This window comes from Miniopterus schreibersii (assembly GCF_964146895.1).
Source record: "Miniopterus schreibersii genome assembly, chromosome: 3".
Taxonomy (NCBI): Eukaryota; Metazoa; Chordata; class Mammalia; order Chiroptera; family Miniopteridae; genus Miniopterus; species Miniopterus schreibersii.
The window spans coordinates 20,602,623-20,629,014 of record NC_138103.1 but is presented as its reverse complement, the minus strand read 5'-3'; the positions used below and the strand labels follow the sequence as shown (position 1 = coordinate 20,629,014).

The 26,392-nt window shown below is 41.9% G+C and overlaps 3 protein-coding genes across 6 annotated transcripts in view; 1 reads left to right on the top strand and 2 right to left on the bottom strand.

The window, feature by feature from the left end:
* The window catches only part of PDXDC1 (pyridoxal dependent decarboxylase domain containing 1), a 48,040-nt gene extending 45,447 nt beyond the window's left edge, over window positions 1-2,593 (top strand). Inside the window, exon 24 of one of the 3 annotated variants that reach the window (XM_081132421.1) lies at window positions 1,572-2,593. In XM_081132421.1, coding sequence (XP_080988547.1) covers window positions 1,572-1,631 — 60 coding nt within the window. In that variant the 3' untranslated portion in view covers window positions 1,632-2,593. Of the gene's footprint in view, window positions 1-116; window positions 323-1,571 lie in introns of those variants that run through there. The other 2 variants (XM_081132423.1, XM_081132422.1) reach the window with 2 other exon arrangements.
* Window positions 901-15,605, bottom strand: NTAN1 (N-terminal asparagine amidase). Of its 2 annotated transcripts, XM_081132424.1 has the most exons (10): window positions 15,463-15,603; window positions 8,844-8,946; window positions 8,702-8,767; window positions 8,295-8,403; window positions 6,152-6,225; window positions 4,901-4,954; window positions 4,330-4,383; window positions 3,031-3,128; window positions 1,626-1,739; window positions 901-1,226 (listed from the first exon to the last, which is right to left on the bottom strand). In XM_081132424.1, the coding sequence occupies exons 1-10, from the start codon at window positions 15,541-15,543 to the stop codon at window positions 1,041-1,043; spliced, it is 939 nt and encodes a 312-aa protein (XP_080988550.1). In that variant the 5' UTR covers window positions 15,544-15,603; the 3' UTR covers window positions 901-1,040. The 2 variants fall into 2 exon arrangements, with proteins under 2 accessions (XP_080988550.1, XP_080988551.1); XM_081132425.1 differs by lacking the exon at window positions 1,626-1,739 and having other exon boundaries at window positions 15,463-15,605.
* A 1,560-nt stretch (window positions 15,606-17,165) lies between these two features.
* RRN3 (RRN3 homolog, RNA polymerase I transcription factor) overlaps window positions 17,166-26,392 on the bottom strand; it is a 28,282-nt gene continuing 19,055 nt past the window's right edge. Inside the window, exons 14-18 of the mRNA XM_081133151.1 lie at window positions 25,761-25,945; window positions 23,614-23,722; window positions 21,333-21,485; window positions 20,300-20,387; window positions 17,166-19,185 (exon numbers count right to left, since the gene is read on the bottom strand). Of these exons, the coding sequence (XP_080989277.1) occupies window positions 19,024-19,185; window positions 20,300-20,387; window positions 21,333-21,485; window positions 23,614-23,722; window positions 25,761-25,945 (697 nt within the window). The 3' untranslated portion in view covers window positions 17,166-19,023. The remainder of the gene's footprint in view (window positions 19,186-20,299; window positions 20,388-21,332; window positions 21,486-23,613; window positions 23,723-25,760; window positions 25,946-26,392) is intronic.

Here is a 26,392-nt window from a genome sequence, read left to right as displayed (position 1 = left end):
TACTGGAAGCCTTAGTTATACCACAGTAAGCCTATAATTACACCTGATTTGATGTGATTTCTGACATTTGCCACTTGTCAAAATGCAATTTTCTTTTTTCTTCTCCTTTTGTGCAGATGATTAAACAAAGTCTTCCCTGTTTGTTTGGTGCAATGAAGTATAGCAGATAAAATGGGGGAAGGGGAAATTATCACCTTTAACAAGATTAATTTTTAAATGTTTTTATATATATTTGGAATTGTTAAATTGGTTTTGCTGAAACAGAATTTCACCTTGAGATACTATTTGGATGTTGGTTTCAATAAAGGTTCTTGAAATTGTTCCCAGTGAGTTCAGTTCATAATCTTACCAGTCAGGAATAGTGACTTCCTTTTGGACAGACAGCAACTTCAGAAAAATAAAGATTTCTAAAAACAGAATTTGCATAGTAATCACAATTTGGCCATTTTTATGACCTAGTACCTAAAAGAACAGATTTATCAGTGGTTTTCTGTACCATTCAGATTAAATTTAGTCTCATGGGAAATCACCTATTTTAGAGATAATTATAATGCAGGACAGTGAGATCAAACCCTGTTTGTCTTTCTGAACCTTTCATCTCATTCATCAGAAGTATACTGTATTTATATCAGTTTTGGATTTGATGCTTCTAAAATATTTTGGGGCCAAAAACCCAAATTTTCGCTGAAATTTACTGCATTTTAACTATTGTTTTTAAAGCAGATTCAACTATAATTTTTCCTTTATTCACTAATTTTGTAGAATTAGAAATACTTATCTAAGTAACTGAAATAGCTGTCATAGAATAGTGAGCAGATGGCTTCTCCTCTGCCCGATATTACTAATCAGAAAGGAAAAGCTGGATATCAACTTTTTAGGAAAGCAAAAAGTAAACAAATATCTTTGCCAAAATAAGATTTTATTTTGAAAGTCATTTGAAAGACACTAAGACTCAATGGATGTAGATTCCAAATTCATATTCTGTCCAACCCCCACCAATGGTCTCAGTCATGCCAAAAAGTTGCTGTCTTTGGTAATTCCTATGTTTCGCTTCCTGAAGAAGAGACCTTTTCCCATAAGCCATCTTCATTTTTTTTGTAGAGTAGAGCTTTATTTCCAGGAAATAGTGTATTTGTTGGAGATGGGTATTTTTTTAAAAACATCAAGGTGGTTCTAATATGTTCAACAAAGTGGGGGGGCTCAGCCAGAGGTGAAGTGGAGAGGTTCTGGAAAAACAAGATATGAGGCATGAGAGAATAACCTCGCTCTGTTCCCTACTTTGATAAAGATGAAGATATCCTTGTGGTCCTTAAACATTAATCAGGACGGCCTCAGGTCACCATGTAAATATATATACATTGTAAAATTACATAAGAACTGAGGCATATGGGTTAATGAGAAAAAAGCAATTGGTTGCTTACTGCTTCACCTGTGCAAGTATCTATTCAGGACATTACTTAACCCCAATTGATACAGAAGTTAAGTGGGGTCTGTCAGTGCCATCCCCAAAATAAATATCCAGTGAAGGAAAAGCAGCTGTTATTTAGTCTAAACCCTTTCTTTTCTTACAGATGAGGAGACCAGGGTCCAGAGAGTTAAGATTGGCCCAACCTGTAAATTCTCACCTCTAGTATTTGCTTATCATCTTGCTGCAACCAGAAATCCACATGTGGAAGTGGCACCCAGGAGTACGGTCCTATACAGAGTCGCTCTGTCTTTGCATCATAAATGCTAACCATCTGAAAGGGACAGTTCAAGGACAGGATTTAAGGAACGCTGCCAGCTCCTCCAACCCTACCATTAAAGCATGGTCCAGTGCAGTCTAGCAGTTAAGGCATTTACCTGAATGATAAGCTTCTTTACAAGTTTGTCTCCTAATAACAAAAGCTGCTACTTACTGAATATTTCCGACTGTCTGGTACTGCACTTTGTGGGTAATATATTATTATTTTGTTTAGTCTTGACAACAATCCTGCATGAAGATGGCATTTTTCCCATTTTGGTTGAAACCTGAGACTCAGATGGGGCACATAGCCCACAGGTACATCAGAGCTGGGCCTCAAACCAGGTGTGTCTAACTGAAGCCCATGTTCCTCATGACTACATAAAACACTGCCTTGTTATTTATACCCAAGCAGCTAAGTTACCTTGCAACTTTACACAGTGCCTGTTGCCTCATCAACAGAAAGGAAAAACAAAAATGCTAATTTGCCAAATGATCAACTCCCTAAATTCTCAAGTTTGTCAATGGTCTTTCTCAGCTTAACCAGCAATGTTCGATTTTGGTTATTGAGATTGAAGTATATTCTGAATATTAGCTAAATCAAGGCTGTTATGCTACTTGAGAAATTATAAAAGGAACACTAAAAATGTTAAAGGGTTGGCAAAACAGGTCACTCTGAATCCAAACATTATTTTCCAATGAAAATATGAGCATTTCATGAATGAGCTGATTTCTTTTGGGTGCTCTGAATGTGATTTCTACTTTTTCACACTTTTACACATTTTTTAAAAGATTTTTTCACACATTCCTCAAGTGGCATGCCAGTCTTAGGTTTTTATTTTTCTAACTTTTAAAATTAAAATGTTAATTAAAAAGGACCCTAAGGCAATCAGACTTTTAAGTTGATTTGATCAGTCTTTTGATCAATTCTTTCCAGCAGATTGCTCTTTAGTTACTTGGTCCAAAGGAGTGTATGATCTGAGATACAGAGGGGAGAAACCTCTTCTTCCCCCTTCTTGGCTCCCTCTTTGTAGGGACTTTAGGTGAAGTTCTTACAAAGTAAAAGGGGTTCGTTCTCTTAGGATTGGATGCTAGAGGTTCACATTACCTCCCCTACCTTCCAGGCAGAGAATCGGGGTCTTGAGCTTATAACCTAAAAGCACTGAGAGAAAGAGTGGTGTGGGTGGGTGTGTTGGTCCCTGATTAATTCACAGCTTTAAAGAAGCTGACATGAACTTTTCATTTCTAAGGCCTTGATGCCCCTTTTTTCCCTTAATTCCTTAACACAAAGATGATTCCAGACTCACTGGTCCTCCTGTTAAAGCTCGTGCAGCCCGCAGCTCCTCCTCCGGACCACGATCTTGAAAGGAGGCTCTGTAAATCTCTGCAGTTTTAACATCGACAGCTGTGAGGGACAACAGGATGACTTTGAGTTGACAAAAGACAAATATGGGAAGTTTGCACAGGTCTCCCACCATACGTAACAGAATATGGCTAAGTCTCTCAAATAGAATGGAAACTGAACAAAATTACTCTTAAGTGCCTGGAGCTTCCCCCTCCTGGAAAGGGAAAATAAAATCTCTTAGCCAAGCATCTCACTCAGAATGGCTGAAGCCCAAGCTGAGTCAGGTTCGGTGAGACTGTCCCAAACCAAGGGCCGGCCCTGTGGGGCAGGCCCTCCATCTCTTCAGGCAGGTGCGTGGCGAGGCGTCCCGGGCAGCCCTGTGACCAAACATGTCTGCAGACGGTGGGGTTAGGTAGAGGGGTGGCCTGTGATTGTGGCCAAGTCTGGTGGGGGTTTCTTCATTGTGTTTTTTTTAATCCTCACCCAAGGATATTTCACCCATTGCTTTTGGGGGGGGGGGGGGGAGATCGATTGGTTGCCTCCCGCACGTGCCCCAACTGAGGTACATGCTCTTGGCTGGAATCAGATTGGGGCCCTCCAGTCCTCGGGCTAATGCTCTAACCACTGAAAAACTGGTTAGGGCAATTGTTTTTCTAATTTTTACTAAGCATTTCAGATATATACAAAGTTACAAAGAACAAAATAATGCACACCTGTGTACCCACCACTCAGCTCAATACATAAAATATTACAGACATGGAAGCCCTCTGCATACAGCCAGTTTTATCCTATTATATCCCCAGGAGTCTTGGGGACCGGGACCATCACAGAAGGATGAAAGTTTCTGGATTTTCTTTCATCTGATAGTTTTACTTTCTTTTGGAGGATCTTTGCTCTCAATCAAAACCTTACTTGGTTCCCTACATAAGAAAATCATTATGCCCCACTCCAGCCCCTGGAGCCCTAGTTGGAGAAAAACAGCTGGCTGCCTCAGGAGCGCAGAGCGCCACTGACACTCCCATTATTGACGGTGCTATCCATGCTTTATATGTGCCACCTGGCTTTCCCTTGCTGGCCTTTGGATGTGGACATTTCCTCTCTCTTGTAGATAATGCTTAGAGAAGATAAGCTACTTGCCTAGGTTTCCCCCAGCAAACACACAGAGGAACCTAAGGCTGTGACATACATCAGTGGGCTCAGTAGATCTCGGGGCCTACCTTGTCAACATGTGGACAGCCTCCAACACTCAAACACTACTTACCAATGCCATAAATGATTGGAAAGTGGTTTTCGTTTTCTTCCCGGTCATTTAATTCTAACAAATAAAATAAATAAATTTTAAGATCCAATTTTTAAGAAATTCTAAACATTGCTTTCATTTTGTAAAATAGAGGCCAAGAAGGAGCCCACAAAAGGGGGGGAAACAGAACATGAAAGGGATGGTTTTCCTGTTTCCTTGCTGAGTCCCAGAGCACTCAGCTTTATACTGAACAAACTGCCACTTCCAAAGTTAGTGGCTCCCAACCGTCCACATGCTCAGCATTCTGCCACAAAGGTGGCAGCTCCTGTCCTGGGTGTACAGAGGGGGCTTCTGAAAACCCCAAGGAAGGAAAGATGAGTGGCAAAGAAGTGGGTCAGCATCTCAACTGAGGTTGATAGGATTTGGACAATGGGAAGGAGGGGAAGGCCATTCCAGCAGATGGGGAAAGCCAGAACAAGAGCAAAGCAAAGCATCTGTGACTGAGGTACTGAGGCTGAGTCCTCCTTTAGGAGTGAGGGCAAAACGTTCCTGAAATCTACAGCTTTGTTTTGGGAAAGATGGCAGAACTTACCTGTCACGCATAATGTCACTAAGTGAATGTCATCTTCTTGTCTGTCAAATTCACCTACAATTAGAATTTTAAAACTGGATGTCAAAAAAAGTTCCTTAATTAGCAGAACATACGCTGAGCAAGTCAAAAAGGGGATGAAGGGGATGCCAGCTGAGCCATCTCGTCTACTGCCCTTTCAGCCACAACCTGGCCTGTCCATCAGAGGCCACATCCACGTGAACTGGCGCCACGGAACCTTGCCTGCCAAGTGACAACCATGTTCCTAGCCTCAAGCCCAAAGGAAACTGTGACCAAGGCTTTCCATTTCTCTATTCTGAGAGGTTTGGGAGGGTAAACTGACTCATAGGATTTTTACTCTTCTTTTCCTAAGTAACATTTTTTCCTGATTATCAGAGTCATAAAAAATTTGACCACTGCAAAAATCTAGAAAATACAGGAGTATAAGGAGTAATGGGTTTTTAATGATAGAAGTATATGGGTTTTTAATGCCCATAATCCCAGTTAATGTGCTGTGTATTCCACACTTTCCTGTGCACAGCTAAGCTCACAGCATGTAGACAGTTTTATATCCCGATTTTTTTGTGCATATGTATTTTCCCATGGAATTCAAACCTCTTCATACTATTTTTTAACAGCTACATAACTATTCCTCTATGGATGAACATTAGATTATTTCCTGTTGTAAATGTTCTACTGCCCATCTTTGGGCATAAATTCTGTGCATATCTCAGATTATTTTCTTAGAATAGAGTCCCAGAAGGGGAATTACTGGGTCAAAGGATGTGAACCTTTTTAAGACTTTACCATGATGCCAAATTGCTCTCCTAACAGGTTGTACCAATGTATATTCTGGCACTATGTGAATATGTTACCTCACTGCCTCATAGCTAATTAACACAGAACAATGTGTTTTTAAAAAATACTTGCTCACCGAGTAGGGAAAATATGGTATGATCAGTGTTTTCATTTTCTACAGATTAAAATGGACATTTCTGTCCAAAGGGTGGTTCTGTTTTCACATAATTCAGAGCATTTACTATGTTGGAGTACATCAACTGCTATTTTAAAAGAAAATCTTGTCCCATCCCATTAGCCCCTGAAAATGTAGCTGTACGCTGTTCAGTCTTTATGTCAGATTCCAAGCTGAGCAGCTTATGTCACTCCAGGAAGGTGTGTCCTCACTGAGATTCTTATCCAAGCAAAAATAGGTATAAATTTTTATCAAGTTTGGGGAAAAAACAGTGAACTTACTAAGAAGTTGATGAGTAAGTTTTTGTGACAACTGCCTATCGTCACTGAAGCCGCCCACGAGGTGCACTTCCAGCCTGGCAAAGAGACGGGACGGTGGTCAGAGGCCAGCACAAGGCAGTGACAGTGCACTGGTTTTGCTTTGAGTGGTAGTTCTCAGCTTTGTGAACCCTCGCTCTACAGAGCAGCGCTTCTTGGCCTTGTTCGTGCCATGATGCACACAGAAGATACCTGTGTGGCTTGCTGGGGTAAATGGTGAGGCTACCAAGGCCAGGCAAGCTTCTGGGGACCCTGATGGCTAAGCAGATTTATATTTTAGCACAAATATGATGCCGCCTAGATCCAGAGGGTGAGGAACTCTGCTCAGGAAGAATAAGACTCTCATACTATTTACCCACCCAGATATCTCCAAAAACTTCAAAGTCTTCGCCTAGAGGACCTGGGGTAGAGGAGTGGAAGGGAAGACAGCTTATGCTGGCCATAGCCCATCTGTGCAGGGACTGAAGTGGACTTTCCACAGTGATGTCTCCTCTAATGCCCACCTCTCTTAGAGAGACAGGAATGACCATCTCCATCCCACAGAGAAGGAAATGGAGTTTCTGTCTAAAGCACATGCTTATCCACTGTGTCCCCCTGGATGTTAGCTTCATGAGACGGAAAGAAGTGTTCTTAGAGTTCAATAATTTGGGGAAATCTTGCCTACTGTAACCCCTCCCTAGGAGTCACAATACACACTAGCAAAGAAAAACCCTAAGAATTTTGACAGGTAAAAAAAACTATCTTTAGCCATGTGTTTCCCATTTGCTAACCACCCATCCACAGCCTATAACCACCTGGGGACTAGTGCTTTGGAAAGTACGGCTGTATTTCACACAGAAATGAGAAACTGTACTCTAAGTTATCGGCACAGGGCGAAGCATCAAGGGGCCTCATAATAAACAGTTAAAGTAAGAGGAGCAGTGATCACCATGGCTTTGCTCGACACCAGCCTCCAGGTTGCAGCAAACCTTCCAGAGTGACCAAATCAGTTCCATGATCAGATCAGGGATATCTCAAAACTGCATTCCTAGACTCATGGAGTTGGGCCTCTGGCCAGATCCGGCTACATAATCTGTGGGGCCCACTGCAAAATAAAAAGTCCACTCTGCAACTGCACAGGTTGCATGCCAGTGAAGCTGGCCCAGCCTGTGTCACCAACACAGGCAGAAGTAGAATTAAATTTAAAAATTGATCTGTGTTGTACTAAAACTCTGAGAGAGGCTTTTTTTTAATCCCTGGGATTCTAAGAACTTGTATATGAATGGACTAGTTTAACTCAGTGGCTATATTAGGCTTCAAGTAAAATGACAGTAAAGCCTGCAAAGTCGGCCTGATGAGAGAGAGAAGGGGACGGGTCAGACTGCATCATGGGCCTGCCACTAGCTAGCTGTGTGACTCCGGGTCAGCTGAGTCTCAGTGTCAGCAGCTGTGAAATGGAGGTGGTTACACTTCCTGTAACCAGTGAGGGTTAGATGCTGTGATAGACGGCCAGGTCAGACATCAGCTCTTGTAAGGAATCCCTGGTAAAACCACTGATATACTGACACTTAAAACTGTATTCCCTAGCGCCTCAGCCGTCCCCCATTTCTTCCCTGCCTGGTTTTTTCCACAGTCCTGTCACCATTTAACATCCTCCTTTGCTTACTGAATGGCTCCTTGCTTTACAATATGAACACCATGGGGGCAGGTTTGGTCTACTCTGTCCCCTGCTATGTCCTTGGCACCTATAACAAGTTCTTGCTCATAGAAAGTTTTCAATAAATAATTGAAGGAAAGAATGAATGAATGAAGGGATATTGCATCTGGGGTATACCAAAGCAATGTCTAGTATATGCGCACCTAAAAATACATCACTGAAAATAAAACTACAGGTGCAAGGTCAAACCTTCCATTTACAACTCAGCACTGTTTCCCTGCCTGTACCCATCACCCATTCATTCAACAACCACTGACAAGGGGCCATGCTGTGCCAAGCTCTCTCCAGGGGAACAACACAGCCACTGTGTGGTTGACGCTCTATGTTTCTCTAACGGCTTCCACAGCTATTTCCTCTACACAAGGGTGCCAAGTTCCCAATATCACAAAACAAGAGCAGCATAGAACTCACCTTCCACAATCAGCGTGATCGGAAAAGGATTTTATGGAGTTCACGATCAAGGGGACCTCAGCTTTGGTGTCGGTTCCATCACAGTGTGTCAGGCAGGTAGCCCCATTACCTGAAGAACAAGGGTGAAATGACTCATGTTATTCCCAGTGAGAACTCAGCGGGCAAGCCAGGTCTACGCCTGTCCCCTCAGGCCGCCTCGCCTTTGAATATCCTGCAAGAAAAAACAGAAACTGTGGTGCCCAGCCAACCCATTCTGACCAGGGCGACAGGGAGGTACCATGCAGACCAGAGGAAAGGTAAGCAGCGTCAGGCTTCCAGTAGGGCACCAGGACACTCAAATCGAGAAATTAATGGTCCCAAACTTGGGTCGGTTTAAGTAATGATTTCCTTCATCTCTCTCGCCATACCTGTGTGCCTCAGGACCACAATGTGACAAGTGGTGGCATCATCAGAACCCAGAATGGAGATGGAGCCTGTTTAAAAAAGAAATAAAATAAAATATCCAATAGCCTTTTGGGATAATGCCCAATTCACTGCTTCCTAACCTACCATCCTTTGGGGAGGTCACTGCAAGCTCTCTTTGCTGAACATACAGAAGGCCCTGGGGTCCCACTTGTTGAACAGACTGACCTCTGAGAAGTCTGGCTCTTTCCTGTTTAATTAAAACAAAATAAAATAGTGATGGAAATTAGTGAAGACTAACTAGCGAGGTGGAGAGAGCCAAAGTGTGCCCTAAGTGGGAATCCCACACTTCTGGGTCTAAGGTGTGTGTGTGTTACTTGGCAGAAAGACTAAAATAAAAAGGTAGCAGTAACTATCAAGTGGAACAATGCAAAAAAACCAAAGTTCTATTTTTTTTTTAACCAATAAAACAAGATTTTAGTGCCTATGGAATAAGATGCAAAAATCCTTTTTCACGGTTTTTACTAAAGAATATGAGACTCTTCGTGATTTTACAACTGGAAAGAGAATCAGACTGTATGGCCTATCTAGTGGATCAGTGCCTCAGAAACCACATCCCTTCTTTACTTTCTTTAAAGAGGCAGAGGGGTTGAGACCTTCCCTATCCCCTAATTTGATAATCCCAGTCCTGGAAATCCATGGTGAGGAAATAATCCAAAATCTCTGTGTTACTTAGGATGGCGAAAAGTTGGAAGCTGCAACAAGGTGAGTAAATTACACAGAACCCACTCACAACTACTAACCGTATGGTCACAGAAAATGAAGACTACAGGGAAAAGAGTTTTGAAATGTACACTGAAAAGCAAGATGCAAAAGTATAAAAAAAGGTAAAGCTATAAACATGCTGTTAATACAACAATGCTAAGATGTTGCTACACCTAGGAGAAAACTGTGGAAGGAAATTCACCAATATGAGCACAGTTATGTTAGAACAGGGCAAACACAAGTAATTTAACTGGCGTCTTCTATTTTCTAAATCTTCTATGATGTAGTTACATTATTATTAAAGTAGAAAACCGAAAATGCGTAAATCTATGAAAAGGATATTTTAATATTAGGTGTCAACATTTTGTCTAACTGAATACTTGTACAAATTCTTATGCAGTAAACCTGGGGGGAAAACACTCAGGTACTTAAATTCTCAAATGAAAACAACTATACATTTTTCTCAAAAATGTCAAACTGATACAACCCTAAATATCGTTATTTCCTTCTTATTTGCAACAAATAAACTCAATGAAGAACCTTTTATCCAGATGTGTAATACAGAGTATGTAATACAGTCTAGACTGGAGAGTGTGTTCAGTCTTACACACGCTTCTCACCGTATCTCACTATTGGTGTGAATTTAGGTTAGTACTTACTAAAACATATTAAAAAGCATCATGATCAGCTTGAGTTATACAGTGTCTTCTTTTAATAGACTGCCATTAATTGGAAGCAAAGCAGCAATTAGAATGAGAGCAGCCCCTGGATTTAAGAAAGGGATTGAGAATTAAGTGAACTGCAGTGAAGATCCCCTTGGCACCTTTGCCTACTGTAGAAACTGATGGTTCTCAAACTCAAAACACTCCTTGTGGCAGAACGCTTTTCATTTTCATACCACTTCTCACTTCACCTCAATTCAAAATAACAAAGGAGAATTCAGAATTTCCTTTTTATCGTCCTTTAATACTTACCTTTGCTTAGTTCTTTTGGGAGAGGGAGAGGGAGGGAGTAAAGGCAAATTTTTACCACTCATTTTCACAACTGGGTCACCACCCAAAAGCAAAGCTACTTGTGAGACATGATTATCACTTTCATACCAAAGACCAAAAATCAGGTCCCTTTTTGACATAGCTCCTATTATTTCCCAAAGAAAAAGCACCATGGATTACTGGAAGAGAGAATGTCACAAAGCAGAAATGGTATGCTGCTTCAGTGTTCCACTTAAATTAAAAAAAGTTTAGCCCAAGTCCTCTGTGGGAAAACCCACAGCCAGCCCTACCTTATAAATTCACATCCTTTCTGATATAAAAATAAACCCAGCTTCCTCAACTTCTGATGTTCTCTGGACACTAAGATTCACTAAAAAATCTCTTTTCCATCAGTCTTTCTGTGCTACACCTCACCCTCAGTTCCCAATTCCTAATCAATGGCACTCTTTTCTAAACCCAGGGGTCAGCACTCCCGTTTCTGAAAAGAGCCAGAGTCAATATTTTGGGCTTTGCAGATTGTGCGTTATAGCATGAAAGCAGCACAGCCCACATGTAAACAAATGGCTGTAGCTGTGTCCCCAAAAACTTTATGGGAGACACCAAAATCTGAATTTCATATTTCACATGTCACGAAATACTGTTCTTTTGATTTTTCTCCCACCATTTAAAAATGTAAAAGCCATTCTTGGCTCATGAGCTATTCACAAACAGGATTTGGCCTGTGGCTATAGTTTGTTGCCCCCTGTGTTAGCAGATCACTTAGCTGTATCCTTGAGGATGATCACAGACCCCTTACCCCTGCTGCTATATTCAGTCGGTTCTTCCTTCAAAAACAGGAAAGCAGTTATAAAAAGTGCTTTGTGATTTGCAAAGCACGCTGTGTGAGAAATTATCATTAACAGGTACAGCTCTCAAAACTAAGCCCTCTTTCCCACTTGTGCTACCTTATTTCAGTCCTTCGTGATCTCACATCTAAACTCCTGCCACAGAACTTACGAACGGAAGACAGAGAGCAAGACAACGCTGGCCTTGGAATCAATCCCCTTTCACCGAGTGATCCTGGGCATGCTCCTGACCCTCTGCGCCTCCAACTCCTCCTCTGGGAAACCGGCATGATGCTGGCCACTCCTTAGGTTGTGTGAGGGTTAACAGAGCAGGTTTGTAGGGAGTAGCTGTCAACATTCCCCACCCGTTTCTTTGAACCCCCCTCCTCCCAAGGTCTCCCTTGCCCACTCCATCCTTCCTGATGGCTGCCAGCATCATTGCTTTAAAACACTGATTTTGTTACATCACTTTTCTGCTTTAAAAAAAAAAAAAAGCTTTCTGAGCCCAGCAATTTCACTTGAAGGAATAATTAGGGGGTTTATAAAGATTTAGCTCTGTGAATTTTCATAATAGTGAAACATTTTAAGTATCTTAGATGCTTAAAAGGAGGAACAAAGTTACAGTGCAGTCATACTGTGGAATTCTATGGAACCATTTAACAAGATGTTGCAGGACTGGTTACTGAGCATCCAGTGACTAGTTAAGAGCAAAGACTCTAGCCTCAGCCAGCATGGTTCAGTGGTTGAGCGTCGACCTATGAACCAGGAGGTGGGTCAAGGTTCAATTCCTGGTCAGGGCACATGCCCAGGTTTTGGGCTCTGTCCCCAGTGTGTGGGGGGAGGGATGGAGGGGGCAGCCAATCGATGATTCTCTCTCATCATTAATGTTTCTATCTCTCCCTCTCCCTCCCTTTCTCTGAAATAAAAACATACTTAAAATATATATATATTTATATGCACACATATATATATGTGTGTGTGTATATATATATTTTTTAAGTCAAGATGTGTGGCAAATATTTTTTTTAAAAAGTGTGAAGACTCTAGATAGCACCCACTGAAAGGAACTTGCTGCATGACAACAATCTGTATCTGTGCTTCTCATATTGGAGCCACTAGCCACATGTGGCCGTTGAGCACTTAACATTTGGTTAGTTCAACTGAAGAACTGATTTTGAACGTTTATTTAATTTTAATTAATTTAAATGTGAACAGCCACCTGGGGCTGGTGGCTACCATACTGAGCAGCACAGCTAGAGAGACAAAGGCAGACTGCCAGGGCTCCAATCCAGGCTACACCACTTGCAGGATGCCCATGGGACCCTGGGCAACTTATTCAATCTCTCTGTGCCTCACAGTCATCAACCAGAAAAATGGGAATAGTACCTGCACCTACTTCATAGGGCAGCTCAGCAAGTTCTGCTGCATTACTGTTATTTTTTTAAATTGATTTTAGAGAAAGGGGGGGAGAGCCCAGCCGGGAGTGGCTCAGTGGTTGAGTGTTGACCTAGGATCCAGGCGATCGGGGTTCAATTCCCAGTCAGGGCACATGCCCGGGTTGCAGGCTCGATCAATGACTCTCTCATCATTGATGTTTCTATCTCTCCCTCTCCATTCCTCTCTCTGAAATCAGTAAAGATATATTTTTTAAAAAAAGAGAGAAAGGGGGGAGACAGAAACATCGATTTGGTGTTGCACTTATTTATGCATTCCTTGACTGACTCTTGTATGTGCCTTGACTGGGTGATCGAACCCACAACCTTGGCATATTGCCATACTGGTAGCTCCAATCAACTGAGCTACCTGGCCAGGGCTGCATTACTGTTATTACTATTGTTATTCTATGCTAGGCATAGCTAGAGACAGGCTTATAACTGCTGGCACTGCATACTTATAGTATATTGTTACGTGAAAAAGACATCATAAAACAGAGTATATGATACACTCTCATTTTTAAAAGTATATCATACACAAAGAAAAACCTCTGTAAGGATATTTACCAAAATGTGAAGACTGGTTGTGGTCATAATTATTTTTTCTTCTTTTTGACATTTACTTTTTTTTTTTTTTTCAAAGAGGATATACTACTTATATAAAAATAGTTAAATCTTTCCTTTCCCTCCACTGCTTATTTGTTGAAAGAGCCATCCCAACCCCTCTAATCCAGGTATGACCTACCTCTCTGGCTTATATTCAGTCTTCCCCTTCTTACCCTCTCTGCGCCAAGGAAACTGGCCAGCTCACCTGCCCTCAGGACCCTTCCCCTCCTGGCCATGGGAGCACAGTCTAGTTGCCCAGTTAGAAAGCCCTCCCCCTTTTCAAATCTCTCTCATGCCTCCACCCTCCTTCCCTCAGCCTGCTGCAAATGAAAGTGACCTTCCCTCCTCCGTGTTCCTATAATGCCAACTGGTCCCCACTACACAGCCTTTCTAGGCCACGTCTCCCTAAATAAACCAAACATCCCTTCGAAAGGGGCGGGCTGCCCTGGTATAGCCCCACAACTCCCCCTCTCTGCACACTCAATGTCCTGCCTTGGGCACTGATCTTTCTTTCTGTCTTAGAAATCTTCAGACACAAAAATAGTGTGACCTGCCTACAGACTGAAGGGTCCGGGGTTCTATTCTGGCCAAAGGCATGTACCCCGGTTGCAGACTCGACCACTAGCCCTGGTTAGGGGCGTGCAGGAGGCAACCAATCCATGTCCCTCTCTCTCTGCCCCTTCCACTCTCTCTGAAAAGCAATGGAAAAAATATCCTCGGGAGAGTATAATAAATAAAAAAAGAGTGTAACCTAAATTTTTTATGCAGCAGGAATTTTTTTTTTCCCTTGGTGAGTCCTACTCCTGACTTCACTAGTTAATGGTGTGACAGTGACATAGCACAATGCCTGCTGTCTGCTAAGTACTTGGTATGCGCTGACAACTGTTACTGTTGTTTTCTTGAAATGCAAGTTGAGAATAGCACAGAGCTGTCCCCTTTTCCGTCAGTAACTCCTCCCCACCTTCCAGTCATTTTGTTCACTCATTTATGTAACAAATATTTACAGAGTGCACTCATTTCCAGGCTCATCTTCCACTGTCGTAGGGCCTGAGGATACAAAGCAAAGACTCTGCCTGCCTTCAGGAAGCTTACATTCTGGGGGACAGATCAGGGAGAATAAACAACAGTAGTCTGCAGACAAAATCATTACAAAACTGTGCAGTTGTTACAGAGGAAACCTCAGGAATACCTCCCCTAAGCCTACAGACCAGATCAGGTTTCTGGGCCGCACATCTCAGGCTGAAAAGGGGCATTTTTTCTTTACCGCACTTAACAGTTATGTGATTAACACCCCCCCCCCCCAACTAGACTATAAATGCCCTGATTGTAGGGGTAGAAGTGAATACTGGACAGTGCCCAACATGTATATCTTAGGGGCTCAATAAGTATCACTTAAATCAATTGCCCGATTCCCCCTTAACCGGAGCAAGTGGGAGGTTTGGTCCCCACTCTTTTTTTTTTTTAACCGTAAAAACCCCTTTCCAAACAGTTTCTGCATGAGCATGGACTAAGGTCTCAGATCTATTTGAGGACAAAAGCAGGGAAACAAAACAAAACCCTACCATCAGGGCGTGGTCCTCGACTCCGCCCAGCCGTGGAAAAGCTGGGCCCGCTCTTCAGGCTAAAAATAACTGGAGCCCGCAGCCCCGGGGAAGGGGGGAGACGCGGAGGGGCCGCCCGGAGGCCCCCGCCCACCCCGGATGACCTACTGCCCCTGGGCGCCCAGCACCGGGCGGCGTCCACCGGGCGGGGGTCCCGCGCGCGCGAGGCGGCTGCCCAGCTCTGCCCCTGGGGCCGCGTCGGGCCGGGGTCGGGGCCGCCCGGCCCGCGAACGGGGCGTCCCGGGGCGTCTTCCAACCAGAGCTGTGCGACACGGGCAAGTCACCTAACCTCTCAGGGCCCCCGCGCCTCCTCTGGGGGGGGGAAGAGGGGGACTGAGCAGATGCCCTCTAGGGTACAAAGGTAAAGCTCCACAGATGCCCCCAGCGCAGGCAGGAAGCCGGCTGCCAGCGGCCGGGCCCCGGACGCGCCGCCAGCACCTCAGCTGTGCCAAGTTCAAAGTCTGTTTCGGGGGAGAGCGGGTGGTGGCGGCGGGGTGAGGAGGGCTCGGGTCCGCCTCGAAGCCCCCCGCCCGGGCCCTGCTCACCTCCAGAAGCGGGTGGGCTCGGGCGAGGTCCCCGGCGGACTGCGGCAGCCGCACTCGCCGCCCCCCGACCAGCAGCGGCATCGCGAGGCGGCCGCCCGGAAAGCCGAGTCCGAGGAGGCCGCGCAGCCCCAAGAGACCGAGAAAAATCTAGGGCGGGGCCGCAAGGCCCGGTGGGAAGTGTAGTCTCGACCCGAGGGCAGGGCCGCAGCCAGCCTCCTCCGCAAGGAGCGCTGGGAAATGTAGTCCTGAAAGCAAGGGGGTGAAGGGAGGGGAGCGGCGCTTAACTAGGGAAGGAGTCGTCGCTCTTAGAGCCGTGGCTGTTTCCAGGTCTGGTAACCTGACCTGAGTGCGGGGTCTGGGGGTTCCCAGCTTCGGTTCGCAACACGGCTCTACATCTAACCGTGACCTTCAGCCAGTCCGATTTTGGGAACCTGCGGCGCTGCTCCATGTGATTGTATTTAGTGAGTAATAAACGCACACCAGTCAAACTGGGAAAATAGAGCCTGGACTTCGCTAGCCCCACATTTAGAAATCATGTTAACACTTGGGGCGTGGCGTCCAGAGGCACTCACAGATGGGAGAAAAGGTCAGCAAGATACCATACAGTTCCTAGTGAGGATAGATACCCTGGTGCCAGGCTGGGGTTTATTCTAGAACTTGGAAATATCACTCAACTAGATCCAACTCCACAATACATTAAGAAAATGTTGGGCTGTGTGTTTTTTTTTTAAAAAAGACAGTGGGTTTTTTTTGTTTGTTTTTTAAAAATATATCTTTATTGATTTCAGAGAGAGGAAAGGAGAGGGAGAGGAAAGAGATAGAAACATCAATGATGAGAGAGTCATTGATCGGCTGCAGCCCACAACCCTGGCATGTGCCCTGACTGGGAATCGAACCCTGATCGCCTGGATCCTAGGCCGATGCCTAACCGCTGAGCCACGCCCGGCCGGGCAAGGCAGTGGTTTTTAAACAAAAATTTAAAAAAAAAGACAGTGGTGAGATGAAGAGGAGCCATCTCAGGCAGAGCAAAAATTATTAAAATGTAACCATTTTATATTCCACCACCTCTTAGTTTTTCTAAGCTCCCACCGGGACTCTAGGGCAACAAGAGTTAAGAACCACCTTAATAAGCAGTGTCTGGCAATGGGAGGCATCTGGCCCTTCCTCTCCAGCTGAGATCTCTTAAGCTGGTACCAAGGAAGTAACATGGATGAAATGGAAGTTCTCTTTCTTGAGATTTGTCCATGGAAATGCTGCTTCCTGCTTTAGACTGTCTCACAAGGTGGCCAAACAGCTATTAACTGACTTTACATGCATTTCCACTGAATCCTCACAACCCTAGAGCAGGTATTAGTTATTTTCACTTTACAGCTCAATAAAATGAGAGCTTTGAAGGGTGTAACTCACACACTTGGTTAGAAGAGAAGCCACTTCTCATTGAGGACCCAACCATAGCAGACACAAAGGGATGGACCCTGGTCCTCCAACAATTGCAAGTTTGCTTTTCAAAAAGAGAAAGAGAAAACCCCTTGTTTTCATACAATTCCCAAAGAGATTTCACAATTACTTTCCTCCCAGAAATGTTCCTTCAAAACATGTAAATTTTTTGAAGAAGTGTTTGTCTTCCTCGGATGAATTCAAGCCTGTCACTCTTGGCTGGTTGTGATCAAAGGGAGTCACTGACACTTCAGATGCACCTGGAAGTCATTCTTATCACCAACATGCAATTTATTTTTGAGCACTTCCAATCACACTGAATCACACTGGCAATATTTTTGCCTTTTTAATAAAGTCTCACTTGCAGTTTTCCATTGCAAAACAATGTTTAAATACAGGTAAGTTAAAAAAAAAAAAAAATCAAAAAAATATCTGTGTGAGAAGCCTCTTTTGTGAGGTGCCTCCCTTTATTGGCATAACAAGAAGAGTTCCAGATTTTAGCCATGTCATTGTTTTATTGTAACATTGGTTTTTCTTCTCACGCTCTTTTGAAATTAAAACACTTAATTGTAAATATATCCCTCTACATTAAAGCTACTTCCCAACCCACAAGACCTCACTTACCATTAATTTCTATGGACACATTTCGTTTCCTCATTTTATCCAGTATACGAAAATCCCACTTTTGTCAGCAGTTAAAAGAGAACCTACAGGTTCTCAAATGACTTTCCACCAAGTCACCAAAAGAAAATCACCAATATCCAAAACTTTTTAAAGCAATTAAAATTTCTATTTTCCAAAAACATATTTACAGACTGAAATTCAAACTCTACATTGCCATCAATATAATTATACAAGAGCATACAAAGCTCTAGGAAAGAGAAGTATTTCGTTACAAAATATTTGTGATCAAGAAAATATTACTTGTCTTTAAATAAAAAACAGGAAAAGTGGCAGAAAAATAAATATGTTTAAAGATGTCCATTTTCACAAGTAACAAAAATGTACACAAATAAGGAATGAAGCTAAATATGCATGGGCTTCAAAACGAATCTAGCAGCGCCTACACAAATTTGTTATAAAGCAAGGTTGTTTAGACTCCTCTCCCTGTGTTTAGTTATAAAAATATTTTAAAACCTGGACAGAGGAGGATTTCACTGAGCTGAATCCATGATACAAATAGCCAGGTGGACAGAGACTAGCTGTAACCTTGACCAATTGTTGCTACCAAAACCATCCCACCAAATAACCTAAAGTGGACCCCACCCTCCCCAAGAAAATTTCAAAATGAGAACTGGTCTATTGATTCTGGTAAAAATAATTTTTTTTTTTTAAATTCATGTTAATATTCCACTACAAATGAGTAATTCCAGTTCTAACGCTCTTGGGAGCGGCAGGGTAAAGTACTCTGTGCTGTTTTATAATAAAAGTCCAACCCCACTTTCAGTCAATGTGAATTACTTTTACCTGGAACTTCATTTTTCTTTTAAATCCATTTTTACACTCACAAGTGTATGATCTAGCTAATTCTGTTTCCCTAAACTCCTCTATCTCTTCCCTCCAGGCTCTTATTGGTCTCTGAAGCCCCTGGAGATCTCCAACTTTTAGCATTTGGGACCAGCTCTGGCCATCTCCCCACTTTCCTATCTTCTCTGCACCCCACTGAATCCCAACACACAAATAAAGTTACAGCAGAGGGTAAACAATGTACCCAAAATAAACTCTTTCTAAAGACTTTAGTGTTTCCTAGAGGATTTTCACTGATCAGCAAATGCTCTGACCAAAACCTATGTTAAAAATGCAACCTGTTAAAACAGGCTGCTGCCGATATTAAAAATTTCACAATAACTATATGAAAAAGCTGTAACACAGAGAAAAGTATACATTAAACAAGCCAAGCCTTCAACATTTATCAACTCCATTGTAAAATATTGCACATGATATTCAGTCTTTTCCTTTTGTCCGTAGGCGAGCAAGAAGAAAAAGCATGTCTGTTCGGACACTAGAGTAAGTTTAACTTGAAAGTAAGCTGCATGAGGCAGGTACTCTACGCTCTAGTTCGATGTGAAGCTTAAACAGTATGAGCCCTGGTATTAAAGGGCAGGATGGGGAGGCATGTTTGTTTCAATCACAAATCCTTGCAATCAAAGGAGACTGATCTGGCAGGTACAACACTGGTGGGGAGCCCACACTACTTGAAGGACTTCGGAAATGTGTGTCAAAGGAGCTCGGTGTAATCCCAACTTCACCTTTCAAAAAGTCATCATCTTCATCTTCCACCACCTCCTGCCAGAAGAAGAGATTATCAGTAAGATCACAAGTGGTTTGAAAAGCTTCCAAGGATTCCTTTCCTCAGGAATGTGCTACTTCTGGAAAGGTAAAGAAAACATCTTAATTTCTAAAGCTTCCTCTGATGCACACTTCTCAGTTGCTTATCACACGCTGTCACTATTTGTTTAAAGTCAGATTTTAAGCTCAATGAGGGCAGGTAACATCATTCTTTATATATACACACACATATATACACATATACATATATGTTGTTATTGATTTCAGAGAAAGGGAGAGGGAGAGATAGAAACATCAATGATGAGAGTCACTGATCGGCTGCCTCCTGCACACCCCCTACTGGGGATCGAGCCCACAGCCGGGGCATGTACCCTGGCCGAATCAAACAGTGACCTCCTGGTTCATAGGTGGATGCTCAACCACTGAGCCACGCCAGCCAGGCATGATATGTCATTCTTGCTCACTATTATAACCCTTATATCTAACACAATGTGAATGAATGAATGAATGAATGAATGAATGGCAGCCTCAAACACAAAATATGAGGAAAAATATTAAAATGAGCTTTCCAATGATTCCTTATGAGAAAGGAGACAGGCACATAAAGCTGACTTTTAACGTGGAAATAAATGTGCCACACAAAAAAACAGCGACATTATCTATTACTCAATTCTAATTTTCCCCTTTGGCAATAACTGCCTCACCTCCATCTGCTGTGCACTGGAAGTTATGCTGCAGACCTGCATCTTTACCACCTACTCAGGGGGAGCTACAAAAACAATGTTAAATTACTATGTTACTTATAACGTCAACACAGTAAACTTGCCATTGTTACCTGGCGATAATGACCAAGTAGTAAAGATCTAAATTTGTTGAGCTGATTTTTAATTAACCTTCACTTCCCAAAGTCAATGTGTAAAGTGTCTGATTTAAATAATTTATCAAAAAACACCAAAAACTCTTTTCATAAGAACATACCCTGAGCTTGGAATTTTGCAAAGGCAGAATGAATAAAACGCCCTATTTTTAAGTGTAACATTGCTACTTACTATTTGACTGTGATCTGTAACCACACAGGAGATTCCCAATAAGTGTCAAATCACAAATTTACCTTCTTAATAGGTTTCTTAAACTCCTGAAGCTCTTCTGCACTCATGTCTTCCCATATCTGGTAAACAGGCTCAATGAATTTCTTTGACCTGTCAACAAAGGTCATATTTCAAAATCAAGTTAAATACTATAGTGAAGGTCAGAACATATTTAGATCTTCTTTCACAAGACCTAGTACCTGAAATGAAGTGAAAATTATGGCTCAAATAATAAGTGTCAAAAATACGCTATGTAAGTACTGTAACTAATGTGGCTCCCTCTAAGAGTTCATCCCCTCATACAGATTGAGTATTATACCTACTGTGTCTCATCCTGTCATTTTCAAGTATAACTGTTCTTAACTTTGCACAGACTGACAATGAGTTATAATGTGTCCACATGAAAACAAAATTATATTATTCTGGAACTTCCTTTTTTATATTCTTATAGCAATTTACTAAAAATAAGTCTGGGGAAAAAGACCTATCTTGTTTTAGTCAACCAAGACTTGGGGGAACCAGGTAATCCCAAACTGTTGTGTTACTAGTTAGAATCTAATAAAACAAAAATTCTGCTTACTTATACAAAGTTAAGACTGGCTTGGTGGTTTTCCAGAATCATCCACCAAGATAAATCTCTTGGCTTTGTTTATCCTATGCAACAGTATGGGATGTGGTCTTTAGAGAAAGGAACAAGTCACTGGCATAAAATTATGAGCCATGAAAAGACAGCATCCTCCCTATCCAGGCACCTTATATGTTTAAACCAACAGGTTTAAAGAAAAGCAAAAATAAACCAAAAACCCTTGGTGTCAACCTGGATTCCTAATGCAGCAAAGATCTACAAACCCTAGTGTGCCTATGACACTCAGCAGCCTCTAAAAGGCATTCCTACTTTGGGCCTGCAAAACATGTGCAAGGAGGCCATGACTTCACAAATAGCTAGGAATGGCTGGCCACTTATGACAAAGAAACTCTACATCACAGTCTTGAGAAAAGCAAACACACAATGCATTTAAATTCACACCTACAAGCCAACTGTCTCAGAGAACCCACCTCTTAAGCACACAAGGATCAAAGGGGAAGAAGGTGTCAAGTGGGTTTGTGCAGGTTTGCACCGAGTCCCCTCCAGCTGTACTTCTAATAACTGGTAGCATCTGGCGATTGTTCCTCTCAATGATAGTGTAGCAGAAGACCAGCTGGTATTTACTATGGAACATCAGAAACAACACAGACACAGGCATTAGCATGCTGGGATTACTCTGCATGAACATGTTCATGCGTGACAACCATTCTGACTACATAGATACTGCCGAACATAACAAGTGCAAGAAAAAAAGAACATGAAGCAGAAAGTAACGCTTTTAGGGAAAACTTTCCTAGTTTGCAAAAGCATATAGTTGTCTTTACTTATTTATTTTTACTGTTTCTAAGAGAATTAAGAAGGGTGGTGAAAAAGGGATTCAGATTTACTGAGAGGAGACAGTGGCTGATGACAGAGAGACTTGGACGTTGAAGAAATTAGGATGGTACTCAGAGAGGGATATGGGATGACTAAGTCACAACCTCAAAAAAAGGTAAAGAAAGGAACAGGCATAGTGAGTACAAACAGTTAAATATATTGAAGAACCCATGATAAAAAACAACAGGGTGTCTATATTGTCAGTTCTTCTGGTGGTTACCTCCATATGACTTGGCAACCTGAATCATTACTGTATGGTTTCTCTGAGATGAGGGTTTAGCTCACATCTGCTACTCTCTACCTCCTACTCTCCCTCCCACAGTATTCACAGGTGTATCTTCTCAGATTCTCAGGTCACTATTGTAATTTTAAGTGACATGTGTCTAGTTCTGTTCCAGTAGCCAAGGATCACATCTGACTCCCTACTCCTTGCGGGAGGGTAAACTGGCAAAACCACACCAGAGTACAGCGTGCAGTACCTGGTCAGGGTCACAATGTGTATCTCCTACAACCCACCAGCTGCACTTCTGGGTGACAGGAAGTGTGTGCCTTTGCACCAGGACACACATACAACCATGTCTCTAAGCTGCTGTTCCCAATATGAAAAACTAACAGCTTAAATCCCAACAAGAATCTATTTTTAAAAAGCAATATAACATTACACAGCAGTTAAAATCAAAACACAGGCATATGAGTTGAAAATGAATCTTAAAACCATTAAGTAAGCAAAAGCAGCAGCTACATGAATGATACATAAATTCCTGGACACAGAACTTTTCTTACCATCACACCTCACCCTTAACCTCCGTTGCTAACTCCAACCCCAAATCTAGAGCCTCTCTGGCCAGTGTGCTCATCCACTGCAGCCCCTACTCCCCACCCGAGAATATTCTGGGGGGCAGCTGCCTCCGCTTTATTCATCCATCCTCACACTTCCTGTCTTCCCACAATGTGCTGGACCCTTTCACCCACTGAAAACTATTCCTTGTTGGTCTCCTTAGTCCTTTTAATTCTTTACCATTTTTGAGATCTCAGGAGAAAGAAAACATTGAACTTAGTCCAGCAAAGGAAAAATAAGATTGCTCAATGAGATCAGCAAGTTGTCTAAAAGGGACTGAGGAATGAATTATTTTTCTTATAATAGAACAGACTCTTATCTGTTGAAGATTTTAAGCTATGATCTTGTCCTAAATATGCTGATTAAATGCCCAAGGTCTCCAATTCAGTGTCTACATAAACCAGAATAATTCAGTAACTGCTTATGAAGGAGCCAGGCTATCTACATTAAAATTTTAGTTCTGTTCCAGTCCCGCTATGACTTCACAGAAGTCATTTAATCTCTTGCCTCCATCTTCCTATTTATTAACAGCGGTTAATAATATAGTCACAGGATTATGTGAAGTTTCAGTAACTTCTATGTAAAGCACATAGAACCATGCCAGGCACCCAGTAAAATTATGCATTAGCTGTAGCTACAAGACCTGAGATAATACAGCCCCTCACTAAACCAGTCCCCTATTGTTGGAGATTTTACCTCACTTCTAGTCTCTTTTTATTGCTATTTTAGGAGTCACTCTAATAAACATCTGTGGTTTCTATCTCTCAGATTACTAGTTGCCTTACTTCTTTCAAAGTGTCTAGCTTCTGTTGAATTATCCTCTCAGGATAAAAATTAGTAGCAATTTCCAATGCCACCAAAGTATAAAACAACAGCTGCACTGCAGTGTTTCCTGCAAGTACTGGGTTATTGGTTTTTAAATGTTTACTATTAACTAATTTTATTGAATGGTTTTACAGAAATAAAATTTTACAATACCAATACTAACATAAATTTACTTTTAAATAACTTCCACCAATAAAGTACAAATAACTTACCTTGTAATTGCAGCAAAAAAGTTAACTACCGAGGGCAGACAAATCTTCAGAGGGTTTAGCTGACTCATCACTATACGTTCAAAATTTAAACTTTGAAGGTACCTCAAACCTTTGGTTAAAAAACAAAAGATTTTTTAAAAGGTACAAAAATAACAGTCTTTAAGCAGCATGGATTTTTTTCACAGGTTAAAAAAATGACTTTTAAAAGTTACTTGTGGCATTGCTTTAAATAAAGGTCCATGTAGACAGTCATACAGTGTGGAGCCCAGAAGAACATCATGAGGCTTAAGTACATTCGTTTACGACTAAGACAATTTTTCTAAAGAAAACTGATTATTCTTTTAAAGACCCAGAACTTCAAAGTAGGTACACTTTTCTAGTGGGCTATAAACTTGTATAACAATTTGAAATTCATATACATGTAAGGCCAGCACATGCTGAGTTTAAAGACCATGGGATTTGATTTCAGCTAACAATAATAAAATCATTAAAAAAGTTCTGGCAACAAGGTGAGTCTCCAATCCCTGGAGGTAATGACTGAGAGTGTGGAAATTTCTCCTTCCTGAATTCCATATACTGTGTACATATGCCAATCTGACAAGCAACAAAAAAACCCGAGTAAGACTTGCATGTCTTAAATTATTAGTAAAGTTGAGCATGTTTTTAAATGTGCATTAGTTGTTTGTATTCCACATTTTTTTAAAAACAAGAAAAGTATGGATGTAGAAGGAAAAATTAGACAGATTTCACTGTCCTGGAACTAATAAACATACTTCTCTCCTATATTAGTAGAAGAAAGACACCACACCTATTTTAAGAGGCAAGCAAACTAACTTGTGCTTAAGTGTATTTTGTTAGGAGATCCTTTGATTTATATTTTGATAAAAATTACTAAAAATGGAATGTCAGGCCCACCCCCATATGCCAAGGTTGCGGGTTCAGACCCTGGTCAGGGCACATACAAGAATCAACCAATGAGTGCATAAGTGAGTGGAACAGGTCGATGTTTCTCTCTCTCAAATCAATAAATAAGTAAATAATTTTTTAATGGGATATAATGGCTTAGAAGAAATTCTCTTTAACCAAGAATCTTATCATTTATTCACACAAAGAAATCTAGAGATTTAATTACCTTGTGATAAAACCTTGTCCTACCACTAGTTCATACAACTAATTTTTAACCTTCATATCTTTTCAGAAGTATACAGGATGTAAGCAAATGGATATAATGCAACACATGCAAGTTTCAGTTTAGAACTATGGTTCTCAACTCAAGGCAACTGTGCCCCGGAGAGGACATATGGCAGTGTCTGCAGTTTTAGTTGTCACAACAGAGGATGAGAAGGGCTGCTAGTGCCATCTAGTGGCCAGAAGGTGAGGAGGGCTGCTAGCCATTCTGCAATGCAAAGGCAGCCCTCACAAAAAATTATCCAGTCCAAATGCAGTAGTGCAGAGGATAAGAAACTCTGGTTTAGAGGAAACAAGCTATTAAATATGAATTATTCATGACAGTAAACAAAACAATTTAAATTTGTTTTATTTAACTGATATCGCTCTTGGGGACCAGCTTCAACTAAAATACTGTAACCCAAAAAACAAGCTTCATCTGGTAGACTTAAATTATAAAGCCTTAGAAATTAGCAAAACTGAAAACCAGCAAATTTACTCAACAGATAAGGTGCATACTTATTATGACCACAGCTTCACAGCCATCCTCACCTGGTTTCAATTTCTAATCCTGCCAACGAATTACTTCCCTGTGCTTTGGTCTCCTCTGTGAAGTGGGAATGACACCTGCCCTTCACTGGGCCGTTACAAGGACAAGGGGAGGTGGAAGCTCTGAGCACAGTGCTGGCCCAGTGCAAGTGCTTGGCCTCTCCTCTGAAGAGGAGCACCTTCCCATCTTACATATTCTAGATACCGCCCTCTAAAACAGAGGTTCGCAACCTCAAATCCATCAACTATTAAGAGGAGTCTTAAGGAGTTTTTAGCTGACTGAAATTATTTATTAAAAGTTTGTATGCATGTGCGCTTTTCTAACTCCAGAGTTTTCATCAAATTCTCAAAAAGGTAACAAATCTCCATTCTAAAGGGTCACTAGTACACAAGGAAAATTCAGTTCAATCCATCAACCCCACATCACTCACCTTCTTTCAGATTTCCACTTAAAAGCTGCTTGTGTCTAAAAACAAAAGTGTAGAACACAGCTTGGCAGGCTGAGTAAAATGGTCCATGGAGAGCAACATCACAAAATGCCTTTGTTCCTGAATCCTGGTTATTAAGGTACATGTGCAGCCAGTTAACCAAAAGATCTAGGCATGATTTTACAGTACTAGAGAAAAGAAAAATTCAAGTCAACTCCAGTGGCTTCATAAAAAATCTACAGTGACATAAAACACAATTGTCTGTCATACAGACTAAGAACAGTCATTCCATAGGCTTCTTTATATATTACCCAGGGGCACAGAGGAGAAGAAGCAGGGCGGGCAGGTGGGACCACAGGAACAATAGGAGGCCCTAAGGATGCCTGGGAAGTCCCACGGATAGAGAACCGTATCTCTTTATCAACTCAGAAAGCTTCTCAGATGCCCTCCCCCACTCCAACCCTCCAGAGGGATTTGGCCAAAGAATAGGGCAAGTTTACCAATAGCTTCTAAGGGAAAGAGAAAGTCTGGCTGACTTCACCATTCCCTCTGGGATTCTAATGAAGCCCTGTGTCAACAATTTAGGACAGAATGGCCAGACGGCTTTAGTTTTTGAGGAAGGGTCTCTAACAGCA

What these genes read in the sequence shown, in the direction of transcription:
- NTAN1 (XM_081132424.1), bottom strand. Translation starts at nt 15,543, where the DNA reads ATGCCGCTGCTGGTCGGGGGGCGGCGAGTGCGGCTGCCGCAGTCCGCC. An exon ending in AGTGACATTATGCGTGACAG is followed by an intron (nt 4,384 to 4,900) that starts GTAAGTTCTGCC and finishes TTTATTTGTTAG; the next exon opens with AATTAAATGACCGGGAAGAA. An exon ending in GAGCTTTAACAGGAGGACCA is followed by an intron (nt 1,740 to 3,030) that starts GTGAGTCTGGAA and finishes TGTCCCTTTCAG; the next exon opens with ATGGTTAGCATTTATGATGC.